The following is a 15418-nucleotide window of genomic DNA, read 5'->3' as shown; positions in this document are numbered from 1 at the left end:
AGCAGGAAGATTTTGAATGCGACCTCACACGGAACCAGATAAAAAACAATTTCTCTTGTGAGTTTTCTAACTGTTCCACAAAGCAGTTGTCTTCTAATTTTTAGTCTCGGCATCATGTGTAAGTATAATATGTACCCACTCCATTGAAAAGTACCTGAAGCCTCTCATCATTGCTATAGTTTCTGCTCTTGAAGCACAGCCAGTCTCCTCCAGTACCTGCTGTTACCATTCCAAAAAACTCAGGCCTTCTCACATCAAAAGAACCACAAGTTACTGCTGTGCAGGGCTCCCATCCATTCCCCAAGACAACAATTTTCACTGATCAAAGGATATCGTCCATCTCTGTTCAATCTCTATTGATTGAGCAAGCTAGAACGATGATTTTTTCTGGTTGTGCAATATTCCTCAACCCTGTTCGTGTATACCCAAACCTCAGACTATGGAGTTAAGACAAAAAAGGCTTAGACTGCTTGAGATCATACTTCACAGGATCACCCCTACAGCAAAAAAACAATTAACAGGTTCCAAGTAAATAGAAAAAGGGAACTAATTAAGCTTTTGCCACTACCAAAATGAATAATGGCTGTTCTAAATGAAGACAAATTAACTGGACTTAGGCAATTCTAATCAAAAAGTGAAAACTATAAAAAGTTACAAGTGGAAAATAATATCACAGAAGAGCAGTAGAAACACAACTAATTCAATCAATTGTATTCTCCAGTCCAACTGCAAATAGTTTCATTGTTTAACACAGTAGAATTTGAATTAGGACACTCAAGTAATTATAGAATCAGGAATAAGCAATTCTCTTTTAAAGGTTCAAAAATCAGAACAAAGCCATTTAATTATCAAGGCAGAATAATACGGCTGGAACTAACAGCAGCTAACCACAGAGAAGCTGCAGCTTCCAGGAAATAATGACATGGCTGGAAGTAAAGAAAGCAACTCCCAGGATGTAGTTTCATAATTTATGTGAGTGTAGGAAAATTTCACTAGACGCAGTAAGTAAAAATTAGCACGTGACCAACATAAGCAAGAGTTCCACTACTATCCATGTGCACCCACAGCTGTGTGTCTACCCATGAGCCAATTTGTAGGAAACTACCCCATCCCACAAAACAGCCTTCTGCATCTTGAGCAGCCTGAATGGACTTGCTGAAGAGTGCAACACACACCAGATTCAGAGCAAGAAAGGCTGCAAAATTTGCAGCTGGGACAGGAGCACACTTGCAGTATCTGCAACTCATCAACTCAATAGAGCTTACAAGTACAGTGTGAGTTGGGGCTGCTGCAGTTGCCCATTACCATCCTTGTACTGGCACTCATGCACACGCACATTACACCAAATTGAGAGATACGATTAAACCAGAAATTAAACTTCCTAACAGAAAGTAATTTTTCATACAAATGAGCTCACTTTATTACTGTGTGCTAGCAATTGTTCTGTGACAGAGGTGTGAAAACATTTTTAAACCCTGGTAATTATATAGACATGGTAGCAATTTCTTTCTGATCCATCTGTCACAAAAGACTAACTTCTTATAAAAAGGATAACAGAAGTGAGGCCAAGACTCTTGCAGGTAAAGATGCCAAGTGCAAAATTAGACAAGGAAAGTTATCTGAACTGTGAGTGTATGCACTATAATCTAACAAAGCTTGTTACGAAAGATCCAGTCTGTAACAACTTCAAACCTGCTATAAAAAGACTGATTTTAGTGGTCTTCAATCTTAGATTATGCTTGCCTTTTCATTTTTCAGATGTGCATCCTTATCACTTAGTTTAATTTCCTTTGTCTTCTCTATACCTTTAAAAAAAGAATGGGAAACATTTCACAATATAAATGAATCTGAGAGCAGTGTACACAACCTGGGTTTCATACAGTGTTATGTTACTGACAGTTACCAAACCTAAAACAATTGCAATAAATTTTTCTATGACAATAATTTTCCTCAAATTAATATCATTCATGCTTAAAATGGCCCTGCAAGTATCCATATGCAAAAGTGTGCTCTGTCCCCATGATGAAAAAAATAATTCAAATTTGCTACGAAGCAGACATTTTCCCACCACATTCAGAATAGCCATTGCTATAATACTATAAATATGCATATTTCTTTCTTTCAAGAAGACTTTCCATCTTGGTCAAAGTAAAGCTGGGGGCATGGGCAAGAAAAAAAAAACAAACCAAAACACCAAAACAAATAATAAAATTAAATTAAAAACAAACAAAAAACACCCCAAAAAACTCAATCCACTTCACAGTTTAACTGTTTTCTTGGTATAAGACAGTATTACTCCACAGTATTTTTCTTCAGTAAAACACTATTTGCATATACTTCTTTAGTATATCATGCCCTACAGAGAACAGGCCATGCTTTGTCTGCAGAATAATTGTTCCGAATTGTTCATCCTCGCAACAGAACAGGTATTGTAAGACCAGACAACAGAGAGCAAGGAGAATTCAAAGCTATCAGGCCGACAGAAAGGTAAGGCAATAAGAAGCACCACAAGAAGCAGGAGGGCTCTTGGTGCTAGGCCTAAGACAGAGCCCTGTGTGACAGCACAGCTGTCAGCTTGGGTCCACCACAGAAAGCACACAGATACTGCAGTTTAAGGAAAGCTTTGTAAATGCACCTCAGGACGTGCCTGATCTTTTCTGCTCTCAACACTGCCCACTAGCCCCAAAAAGAGGAGAAGCAAGCGAAGGCTGGAATAAGAGACAAGCTGGCAATGATTACAAACTCAGTAGGAAGAGGAACAGGCAAAAAGTGAACTCTACTGTAAAGTGTAAGTCTCTCCAGGATTCACAATTAGTTAGGATTCCTTTATCTCTGGATTCTTTTACTGCCCAGCCAAAAGACACCTCAAGGGCAAAATATATTTTTTTCCTCTTCTAACTGCTGGTCCATATTGAGTACAACACTCCACTGCTGTTTTCAGCTACAAACTTTGCAGTACCAGCAGTAAGACAAGTTCTGAATCTAACGTGCTGATGACCAATGTCAAACAAACCATAAGGGGATCTATTTCTATTTACTGAAGCTGTTTCAAAAAGTTGCCGAGGCAAACGAAGACCCTATAATTAAATAACGAAAAACATTTTCAAAGACTAACTAGCTTAGCCTCCAGAAGAAACTAAGCTTATTACTTTGCAGTATCATGTTGTCATGGAAAACCAGGATATACATGGAGATTCATATTGGTATAATCAGTTCTTTATCTCCAGCTCAGACTTCTAATCTGAGCTGTTAGAATAGCAAATCTGGCATAACTGTATTTGTGGCTTCAAACATTTTAGGTTTGGTTTTCTTGACACTTACTACAAGGATAAAATTTTAATTTTGATTAATTAATAAAGATAGTAACTGAATTTACATTTGACACTTTCGATTATTTCACAGCTAGACACTTTTTCTTGACAAATCCACCCTCCACAGAAGATGGGAATCCGTTTCTCTCTGCCAGCACGGAGAACTCAGTGTAACAGGCAGCTAAAGAGCTATGCAACCTCGAATTTCTGGTTTATGAAAAAGTATCACTAGATGGCAGTAGAAACTCATCCTTGCCTTCAAACTCCTTAAGGCTAGATGGAACCATTACAAGCTCTACTGCCAAGACAACCACAGAATTTCACCTGCTAGTTAACATCGCAGATATTTGTCCTATTTTAGCCCAGTATTTACCTTCTGAAGACAAACAGATTTTCCAGTAAGTAGTATTTATTCTTGGAAGATCAATAAAAATACAGTTCAATACAGTTTGAAACACACCAACATGACAGGTTTGGGGGGTTGGTTTGGTTTGTTGCCTTGTTTTTGTTTTGCTTTGTTATTTGGTTTGGTGTTTTTCAGCTGTCTGGTTGTTGTTTTTTGGGGTTTTTTTGTTGGGTTTTTTTTGTTTGTTTGGGGTTCTTAGTTGGGTTTTTTTGGTTGTTTGTTTGTTTTTAGGGGAGGCAAACTTTTCCTTTGTCCAGATCCACCCTGGTATCAGCTAGAGCTATATATACAGACAATTTCCTAAAAGCAACTCAAGTAAATTTGTTCTTAAGCCTGTACACTAGAAACAATTGTGGGTTATTACTTCATGGAAAACACGAGCAAGAGAAGCTAGTCACGTGACTTGCTGCCACCAAACGCTTACACTGTTCTTTCACTTCCCAGTGAATAAGGATTTGGTACCGACGAGTAAAAGAACAGCATAAGCTCATTCAGCTAAAGACACCAGACACCTTCATGGTGGTTTTAAAAGAGAGAATCTGCACGTTTACAGCTTGACAGGGAGTGAATGGATCAAGCACAGACAACATAACACAATATAGGTATCACACAGAACAGAGAGTTCTCAAGTCTAAGACAAAAAACATTACACAGGAAAATTAAGGAAGGGAAAATGACAAGGTAGTAAGAGAAGTAGAACAATTAAATTGAGGCTGAAGAGAGATCCAATTTGCTTTATAGTTACCTGGGTTTTGGTCCAAATGTACCATTTTAAAAAGAATCTTTCTTTAAATGTGTATGACAGATTTACACAGCAATTAACTACTACCCTTCTCACTGCTACACCACTAGGCTCCACTGATCCAATACTTTCCTGCTGAAGAGCCTCAACTGTTACTTATGTAAAACCGGGGCTGCAACAAACACCACGTATACAAGAACAAGTGCCAGATTTAAATGCCATCGACCAGGTAATGTTCCAGGATCTAGTACTTGGGAGAAAACAGACAACTGAAATTGAGCAAAAATCTTATCTACTACTTCTTTCCAGAGCTACAAAACCAGTAAACTATGAAATACACAATTAATAAAAAATTCCATCCTGCAAAACCTCCCTTTTTCCACAACATTCTGATTAAGATTTGCTCAACGGAGTCAAAGATCTGCTGAGGCACTTTTAACATTGCCTCATTTGCTCTACCACTGGGACTTCTACTCACTCATCCCCCTAGAATTTCACAAGGAGCAAATTGCTAATGAACATGTGCTTAAAGGACAGACACGAGTCTGGAGTTGACAGATCTTCTGGCAAGCTCCCAGTACCTCTAGTGATCTTTAAATATCCAGTCCAGAGCCAAGTTAATGCATACACTTAATTTGAGTATTAGTTAATTAACAGTTTGAAATCCTCATCTACTTCGTTACTGCATAGCGGGAAGAAAAGAAAAAAAATAACGGAATTAAGGGTACTGGTAACATCCTAGTTCCTTGCACTCACATAGCGTTACTTAATCAGCAAAGTCCCAGCAAATATCAGTTACACCTTAACTCCTTTTCTAAATCTAGACGCCTAAACTCATCTTTTTTTCTTTTTAAATAGGGACAAGAGGTTTGATATTGTTTTGTTTGTTTTGGTTTCAGTTTTTCAAGTGAAAATAGAAACACTTAAATAGGCTAAAATTTACTCACTTTGGTTACTCTTTCTGCTAGACTGAACTCCTCCTACAGGAACAGACTGCAAAGCTGTCATAATTCTCTGAGCAGTATCAGATAAAGGCACTTTAGAAATATCACATCCTATGTATGATGTGCACTGTTCCATTTCTAAGATTAAACCTAGACACAGAACACACAAATCATGCATTATAATCAAGGCCAGAGAACAATCTGCACTTACATTCTTTTGAAATTAAAGACAAAATATAGTGAACACGTTCACCCATCCATTCTCAACAGAAAATGACATTTCCTCCCTGACACACCTATCAGTTTCCAAATATTGTAAATAAAAATTATCAAATTGTAAAAATGTACAAAACACACTAAATGAAACTTATTTGAAAGTGTTTTAATATACTGATAGAAAAAATTAAGCAGTCCTATTAAGAAAAGCTAATTCTAATTTAAAAATCTGATAAAATATAGAATTATCATTTATGTCTGCAATACCTCCTTCTTTCTCAACAGCTTTAAACTTCTCTATATCTAGTGTATGCATACATTTACTATTATTGGTGCTTGGATTTTATCAAGGAAAACCTTTCAAGTGCAAGATGAAAGAAACAAGTATTATTATAATGATATACAAACATTAGTGATGTGTTATTTCAGCGAATACTTATCATAAAAGACCTCTGTTCCTTAAACTTTGTATAATTGAGTACTCAATTACTATTAAATATTAATAACATTAAAATATTTACTGTAGTTTGCCAATTTGAGAAACAAGTCAGCAACATCTGAAGTCTATACAAGTTTTGACTGCGGCTACTGTTGCTTTAAGTTTTGTTCTTTTTGGATAAGCAGCTGCTTTTTCAGTTGACCTGTACCCATATTCTAGAATATATACAAAATAATTTGCTCCCAAGTAGAGAAACAAAGGTGTTCATACTGATGGTTTTGTTGACTTTATATAGTTAGACCAGAACAATGCATAAAACTTACCACAAACATACGATAAACGTCCAACATTTTCAAAATACTTAAGGCATTCAAGTTGTGCAAGTCAATCACTCTACCAGACTCTGCTGTTAAATTATTCCCATACAATAACCAGAGTCCCTGGTCTTTTCCCACTAGATCCAGTGCATAAGTCTTGACTTTCAAGTCAAGTTCGACCATCAAGTAAATACTTCCTCTGCTTATATGAAAACATATTTTTAGCTCAAGACCATTCACAGAGTGCAAGTCTGAATACTTACAAGTACAAACATTGGTAGCCAGATTCAAAGAAGAAGATCCATCAGCCTACATTACTATTGGCTTTACCTATCTAGCTCAAATTTTACAGTAAGCATGCAAAAGGGAGAGAGGCAGGATGGCAGAATGGCTTTCTTTTCCCTGACATTCCAGGAATCAGAAGTATAATCTTTCCCCACGCACAACTCCTCCTAACTTCTATAATTAAGAGTAATGCTTCTTTCCTACACAAGGTAAAAATGCACCTTGACTTCTCAGGGTAAGAAGCAGCAGGTTTAAAGCCTCAGGGGCATATCAAAATGAGAACCTAGTAGACTAAACATAAACCAGACATTACACATGAGAAAGTCTAAAACCAACACAAAGAATCACCATAAATACTGACAACACAAAACTGAATTTGTAGTGTTTTGGCATTTAATAATAAACACAAGACACAGAGTTAAGCAGCACGAAATCCAGATACGAAGACATCCAACAAGTTTAAAAAAATAAACATTTAAAAATAAGTTATACTTAAATAAAAGTGCGCCATCAAAAGTTTTAACACTAGTTACTGAAGGTACTAATTTACTAACCTTCATCAATATGTACAATGCTTGAAAGCAAGCACAGTTGATCCCATCAAAATATAAAAGACTGGAAGTTATCGTACTATAAAAGCCTATTTAGTTCCATTGATATAACTACATACAAATTTGATAAACAGTCTAACAATGCACATGAAAGCAGAAGTATAAAAGCATCAGGATTCTGAATAGAAATGCTTGTAAGTCCAAAAGGTAAATTAAAAATTCTTTTTCTTGGAAGAGCCCAGTATGATTATGAACTTGTTTCAATGGAAAAGATAGGCCATAATTTAAATTAAAAGACATTGGAATGCTCTTAAAACAGATAGACTTGGTACTTCAAACAGATTCTGGTATATATTCTAACACATTTCTAACAAAATCAAATCTTCTTAGAACTGCAAGGGAAACAATCACCGAGTATCAGCCTTGGAGAACTCTCCTCTTCAGAAGCACATCACATTCATGTTCCAAAACCTGGAATGCCTTCTCCACATTTATTTTTCAGCCTTCACCTTATCAAAGGTTCTTAGCATGCAAGAAAACTTATCTCAAGGTTATGAAATGTTCCTTTTTGTGCTATGCTGCGTGCAGGGGAAACCAATATACAGGCAAGCAGAAGAGCAGCCTGAATGTAAGTCATTCAAATAACGAATGTATTAGTTGGCATCAAAGAACTTTGACAAAACTGAGATTCAAACTTGAGTGGGCAGATGTTGAAAGCCCCAAATCAGCATACAATCCAAACCTGGTAATCGCAGCAGCTAAACATACATTGTAACGATAGAAAAGTGTTAGCCTTGATAAGCTAATACTTATCATTCCATAAACTTGTAGACAGTTTACATTAACATGCTTTCTCTTCTTAAGAGTACATTGAAGTTCAAACATTAAGAACTCCACTGGAGGTGAAATTCTAATCTTCCAGAACCCTGGCTTTAGCCTCAGCCTGCTGCTCAAGCTTCTCCACCATCTCTTTCAAGTTGTCTTCGTTTTCATAAAAATGCACATACAAGTTTCTTTCCATCTGATGTAGTTCATTTGACTCCAGAAAGTTCCTCTTTGACTTCACGTCAGCAATCAAATCCATAAGAAGCTGATTTAGTTTATTTAAATCATCTTCCAGTTGATGAAACTGCTCAGTAAGTTCCTAAAAAAAATACAAGACAAAAAAATATTTTTATATTGTTAATACACCAGCTGAACTAGAAATAAAACAGCTTTTTGCTTTTGGAAGCTACTTTTCATTTGTAAGTGAAAAGTCATCACAAAAAATAGAAATATCTGATGATAAGGGACTCCATTCAATTTATGTAACTTTTGAGCTCCCTGTAACAGTACTCGCATCAGGTTATGAAAATATAATTTCATTTAATTTTTACTAAATCAGATGAGTAAAGACTTTAAGAATCTGGCCTTCAATTACATAGGTAGTGGAATGAAATTTTCCATCAATTACAAGTCTTCATAGCTAGTCAAATCTTAAAAGGAAACAAAAAAAACCTCGTAACAAAAAAAAAACTAATTTAGAAATCAAATCATTAATTACCAGCTAGTTTTCCCAACTGTCATTCTTATGATAGTCCAGTGTAAGCAGGCAAGTCATCTACTTGCAGATTTTTTTTTTCTTATTAACAGAATTACTTTTCTTGAAAAACAGTAGTAATAGAAAGAGATGTCACTATGTTTTAAGAGGTAGCTTGAATCAATAGAAAGGTATTTGATTTAATAACATGTAATCCCTAAATATGAATTGTCCCAATTAAAGTTGTTTGGTATTTTTAATAAAAATTTATATATGCTGCAAATTCATTTGACAGATGGAAGCGTTAAATACATTTTCATTTAACCAAGGATGTATTATGTAACAGAAGGCTTCCCTTGATCTACTTTTGAGATATCTCCAATTATTTAAAAGTTGTAACAAGTTGCATTTAGCAACCCCTATTCCCATTTAAAAGAGGCTCTAAGCACAACTGTAGCTCTGTTGTAGGATTGTCCTACTACAACTGTCCTTCAAAATTCTGATATGCTTAATTTACCAAAGTGAGTCACCCATGGCAAGGCTTTTTAGGAGACCAAACCATACTATTCGGGCATTACAGGTAACGGGGCGGGGGGGGAGGGAAACCTGTCTGGAATAAAGCGAAATTTAAGCAAATTTTCCAATGACATTTCCCACACCATAAATTTACAAGTAATACAGGACTGTATATGCCTTTGAAAGAAATTAAAAGTTAGATTCAGCGATTTACTCAGAAACAAGAAATTATTATCTGCCAACATTTACAAAACCTAACATTTTCTAAGAAAAATACAAATTCTGAGCCCATGATCATTATGCTAATAAATTTGTTGCTGACATGTGGAAGCCAGTTTGTGTGTCACCTTCATACATTTTTCTCAGTAAAAGAATATGATGTACAGGAATGTAATAATTTTACTAACGAGATAAGGGCTTACCTGACTACTGAGTTTTATCCGATTTCCTCCATGATACAGAGCATCATGCAGGGTATCTACATCACTTTGTAGCTTGGACAAAAAGAGAGACTGTTCTTGAGAAGATGCTGCTAGCTGATCTTGTACTGTAACACAGTCCTGCTTTAACTTCTGAGCCATGTGCTCCAGGCTTTCATATGTTTTAAACGATTGCTGGTTTTCCTTTTCTCCTTCCAGAAGCTCATACAGCCTGTATAAATAAAGTTATACACACAAGCATTTTTAAGTTTCCTAAGCACTCCTGTCATTATTAGTAAAGAAAACATGTTAATGTTGAGAAGTCAGAGGACTTGTGAATGACGGTACTGCTCGGGGTACTCTTACTACACTGCTGCATCTCCCACTGATTTAATGATTCTATCTACATATAGCTAGTATATTATTAATAGGATTCCAAAATATTTAAATATTAAATTAACAGCAATGAAATACCAAAGTAACAGTTAATAAGCACACAGTGAATGCAAATAGAAGCTGACAATGCTTTTGCCAACTATTTCCTCACACTTCAAGGACAGCAAAGAAAGGTCCATTTTTTTTTTTTAGTGTTAAAAATTAGCAGACTTCAGTGGCTGATTAGAAATAAAAGAAATCTTTATAATGTTTTCAAGTTCACTGGAATATTTCCCATTTTCTATGAAATGACTGCTAAAAGTTCTCCAGTTAGTTACAAGTCATACAAAAGACAGCAATACTTGCTGTACTAAACTGTACCCTTAACACCACATAAGGAGGAGTCTAATGTAATTACAAATAGCTTTGCTTGCTTGTTACTATCACTTCTGTCTATTAGTACCTTCAAGAGTCGAGCCCCAATATAGAATCAGATTGGTTTTATTAAGAGCAGAAGCTACATTTCAGAAGTAACTGAGTTTCTTTCAAGCATCTTCTGCTTACGAATCTTTTAGGGTTTTTAACTTTTTCAACTTTCCTTCACAACCATGAATACTAACACATATCTTTACAAAAAAAGTCAAAAACTAGCCAGACAACATTCTGATTCAGTGATTTGGAGACTTAATAATAAACCTGAACAAAAAAGTTATGAGTTGCCAAAGCAAACACACAATGGAAGCAAAATTAATGCTGCCCAATTCTTGCAGCTATTCACTGTGCAAGATCATACTCAGTTATCACCTAACAATTATATAAAAACACTTAAAGCACCATTTTACAGAAGGAGAAAAAGTCTGATGTTAACATTCCTATAATTATACAACACACCTCACCAAAAGGCTTATAGTCTTGAAGTGACAGCAACACTACACACATCCCTACTGTATCATGAGAGGTACACGGAGACTTAATTACTTAGTGAAAGAACAGACTCCTACAGGGGTGACAGGACACTGAAGCCAGACAGCAAATCAAGCTGTAAAAATGAGCTGAGCACATTTCAAGTATGCAGGGAGTCCTTCCTCTCCTCTGCCACATGGGGGTTTTGCAGGGTCACACATATGACCTGGCAAATCACTGCTATTAACAGCTCTCTACAACTATAGTTCTAAAAACTTTCAAGAGGTCTGAGATCAGGGCACCATATAAGACAGGCCTGGCTTTAAACATTCATCATATTCTGTATATTGCTTCAGCAATATTAATAGGACTGATAATTTAACAGGTTTTCCTCAAGCGAGCCTGAAAAGAATTTGAAGGATAAGCAAAAGGCAAATCTCATCTTAAAGTCTTCAGTTCTGGAGAATCCAAAATACTAATTAGCTATAGTTCTAAGTAGCTAAAAACTTCACAATAGAAAAGGCTTAGCTTGCCTAAGCCTTTTTCTCCCCAATATTATTTCAAAGTAATTCAAAGTTCAGCAGTGACCATAATGCTTACCTGCATGAGAAACCATCCTCTGAACTAATAGTGTTTCTTGGCTTTGCATGCTGAGTTTGCTCTGTTATCACCAGTAGTCTCTGTTGCAACTCCTTAGTCCTCCGTTTCAGAGATTCTACCAAATTCTCGAGTTGACGGCAAATCTCCTTATGTTTCTTCAACTCCATTTCACAGGCTAGCTCAATAAGTTCAAACGATGCTTTCTGTCTTATCAAATGCCTGCATATTTCATCTTGTCTTGAAGCATAAGAGTCCTGCTGAGCAATCTGACAATCCAAGTGTCCTTTCACCAGTGGAGTGCTCAAAAGTCGTGCTTTCTCTTTCAGAAGGGGAAGCAGCTCTTCATCATTTATCCGAGACATTTCTTGTTTAATTGCTGAAATTTCATCATTTAAAGTAGGTATTTTGGCACAGAGGTTTTGTTTTCCAATATCCTGCATAAAGCAAAATATTTGTCAATTTGTTCATGTTCCTACATTACATTAAAATCACTGCCTATTTTGTAGATACTAAATCAAATGAAAACTCCACAAGCAGTTTTAGACCTTTACAACATAAGGCAAATACAGACTTAAAAAGCAGATATCAAATAAATGCATTTCAATAAATAGTAATTTCATTCTATTGCAGGGCCAGGAAACAGTTTATTATGGAACCAACAGAAGATCTGTATTTTACTTAGCACCCAGATTTCTAGCATGTCTAACTGAACTCTCACATGCACACAATTTTTTATATTCAGTGGGATAACTATCAACACTGCTATCAGAATCAATCTTTTTCAAATTACTCTAATCAATCAAGCCCTATATGCTATGGCATAAGCTACAATTTCTCCTTCTATTACGATTTCTTCACATTCTTAAACTCCAGTAGTTGTATCTATGTGTCACTCACTTGTTGAGAGATTTCTGGGGCTTCAACTATCTGATCCATTTGGTATTTAAAACACATCACCATAATGTCACCAGATTACAAGTATTTGAGTTTAAGAAGAGTCAGTGAACTAAAACTTCAAGTTTATGCAATGGAATATGAACAGGAATACATTTATCATATTAGCTACTCAATACCACAAAATTTCAAAGAAAATTAAGCTTTTGTTTATTGTATAAAAAACTGAAAGCCAGCTATAATGTGCAGTTTCAAAGTTAAACTAAACTGGGAAAGTACTACTGAATTCTACATTTCTTACGGTAGTAATTCTAGAAAGTAGAACTAAAGGTACTCTGCCATTCTGATGAATTTCTAACTATAGAAACTGGAGCTATTTCACAAGAGTTTTGTGAGCACGACTAGAACTTCATAAAAGTACACTTTTACTATGTAAAAAAATAGTTGAAATAACAGTAACTCGCAATTCCTTTTACTAGATCCAGTTGAACACACTTGCCTGTTTAAAACACCACTAACTTCCAGCACCTTTTGCAGCTTACCTTGTTGTTTAAGGACTGCAGCATGCACTCTGCACATTTTATAGCTGAATTAATGCTCTCTTCTTTAGCTTGTGTCTGAATTAGCTGTCGTTGAGCACAAACATACGCTGTCTGCAGCCTGGCCATCTCTCGATTCTCTTCACAAACTTCATTAGTCTCATCGGATGCGACTTGTTCACTTATATCAGCCAGCTGAAAGCTGTCTTCATGTGACTTTTCAACCCCTCGAGACATACCTTGATAAAAATGGGTTTTTATGTACGAGTTAAGTGCTGCAGTGCTTTGTTCTTCCTGAGACAAGTACTTGTCCAAAGAAAGCTGGGAAAAAAACACTGGATTTTGACCTGACCCCTGCTCTGAATCTGATGCAGTGAAGAAAGAGGCCAATTTCTTAGCTGCATCTATAAGAGACTGCAGGTCATTATTAAGCTGGTTATTTGCTGCAGTAAAGACCTGCAGTCCTTCCTTCAGATCTTTATGTGCTTCTTCCTCTTTGCTTTTAACCGTTTGTAACATATGGCTGTTTGAGGCAACCATCATTTGAAGCTTATTATGTCGATGAAGCTGAAGTTTTTTTAACTTCTGAAGAATTTGAAGCTCATCCTCTAATTTCTTCAGTTCCTCCTCTTCCTTTTCTTGGCTACCATTCTGTGAATCCAGGGGCTTCAAGGTTTCAAGGACTTCATCAAGTGCATTTCCTTCCAAAATGGGCTTCCCAGACTCAAGAAGATTATCAAAATCTTGCAGTTCTTTGTCAGATACCACATACTGCTCATTTACATTTCCACAAAACCACTCCAGAAACGATCTGCCTTCTGAAGACTCAAACAGCCAGTCAAAATCTTCTCCATTAAGCTCATCAGCTTTTGGATATCCAATTTTCTTAAGCGCTTCCACAAAATCATTTCCACAGCTCATGATGAAAATATTTTTTCTTAGTAGAAAAGATCCAGATACATCAAAAAAACTGGGGTATCATTCCAGCTGTCATTTTAATTGACTATTCAGTATTTTAATTTAAAAAAAAAAAAAAGAGTCTGCACAGGAAAAAGGAAATGTCAGTGTCTTCTGTCACACCAGAAAACTAAATGCTATTCTGGATTAGAGTGTCTATTCAAAGACTAGACGCCAACTTTTATTTCAGGGAAGTTCCAATATATTTTGTTCATCAAATCAAGACACCTATTTTTACATCAGTTAAATCCCTGGTCTTTGCAAACATTTACATTTTTCCTTAACTCACATTAATTTACTATTAAAACAGAATGCTAACATTAATTTAAAAGCAACAGGTGTAAATATTGAGTAATTCATTGGCCAGCAAAAGTGATTTACTTATTTTCTTCACACTACATAAAAAATACACTCAAAATCATTTTAACTATTCCAAATTAAGACAAAATGTTCTAAAAACAAAACTACAGTGATCTTACACTGCGCTGCAAGATTTTGCTTACAAAGATTTTTTTTTTATTTAATCAGCAAGCAGAATCTTGTCTTCTAAACCTGCATTTTAAAGTTTCCTCTGAAAATTGAACAAGAAATCCTTTAACATAAAAGTATTTCAACATATTAATACAGGTTTTTTATCAATTATAAAAAAACCTAGAATTAGCTTAAGATCAGTGTCAATGCTCTCGTGAAAATACTCACAACTGAAAAAAATTACAAGAAAAAGGAGTTTGCTGTTTTGTCATCTCCCAGGAAATAAATCGCCAGTTTTGGGATCCTACAGCGGGCACAACAGACAGCAAAAACCAGGACACATTATCAAGAAAGGCAGAAGGCCACGTCTGCAACGCTCTGGTAATATGCAGGGTTCGTTTTTTTTAGTTTAGTATTACTTAACACTTTGTCTCTAGAACGTACCTTCTAACGGCCTTCTAACTGCCCTCTGCCTTTTATGCTAAAAAGGCCTGTCGTCAAAATAAACAAACAGAAAGGGGAGCACATAGCTTTCTGTGCGTGTGCAGATCATTAAGGCACGCAGATACTGCCGCTCAAGCTGCCATCAAACACCAGAAGTAACATCTCAGGGCCCCTAAGGAAGCTACCCACGATCCCGTCCCCAGTACGGGGACGCCCAATCGCCACAGCCAGCTCAGCCTGCACAAGCAGGCCCCTCTGGGGCTTCCTCCCAGCCCAAAGGTCCGCCGGCCAAGTCCCAGCTCTGGGACAGCTGCTGTCTACAGCCCCAAGAGGAGCTCGGCTAAGAGCCAACCCCGAGTAGGACAGGGCAGAACGAGGAGACGGAGGGAAGAGAGGACGAGGGAACGAGAGACGGCTGTCCCCATCCCGGTGCGAGCGAGCCCCGGCCCCGCACCCCCGATACTCACCACAGCGCTCCCCCTCAGCGACTGCACGGAGGGGAGGGGGGAGAGGAGGAAAATGGCGGAAAATGGCGGGAAGGCTGAGGGAACGCGTCCCCGCCCCGGGCAC

At 36.8% G+C, this 15418-nt stretch overlaps 2 protein-coding genes across 2 annotated transcripts in view; both read right to left on the bottom strand.

Moving 5' to 3' along the window:
- Positions 1 to 5539, bottom strand: part of POLN (polymerase (DNA directed) nu) — a gene marked incomplete at its 3' end in the record, with an annotated part of 12023 nt that extends 6484 nt beyond the window's left edge. Inside the window, exons 1-2 of the mRNA XM_010186108.1 lie at positions 5407 to 5539; positions 1744 to 1805 (exon numbers count right to left, since the gene is read on the bottom strand). Of these exons, the coding sequence (XP_010184410.1) occupies positions 1744 to 1805; positions 5407 to 5539 (195 nt within the window). The remainder of the gene's footprint in view (positions 1 to 1743; positions 1806 to 5406) is intronic.
- A 2582-nt stretch (positions 5540 to 8121) lies between these two features.
- Positions 8122 to 13897, bottom strand: HAUS3 (HAUS augmin-like complex, subunit 3). The gene is made up of 4 exons (XM_010186106.1): positions 12980 to 13897; positions 11544 to 11977; positions 9669 to 9897; positions 8122 to 8355 (listed from the first exon to the last, which is right to left on the bottom strand). The coding sequence occupies exons 1-4, from the start codon at positions 13895 to 13897 to the stop codon at positions 8122 to 8124; spliced, it is 1815 nt and encodes a 604-aa protein (XP_010184408.1).
- Between the last annotated feature and the right edge of the window lie 1521 nt (positions 13898 to 15418).

The sequence above is a fragment of the Mesitornis unicolor genome, unplaced genomic scaffold, assembly GCF_000695765.1.
Source record: "Mesitornis unicolor isolate BGI_N332 unplaced genomic scaffold, ASM69576v1 scaffold35386, whole genome shotgun sequence".
NCBI classification, from domain to species: Eukaryota; Metazoa; Chordata; class Aves; order Mesitornithiformes; family Mesitornithidae; genus Mesitornis; species Mesitornis unicolor.
Note: the sequence above shows the minus strand (reverse complement) of the source record. Positions and strands in the feature narration are given on the sequence as shown.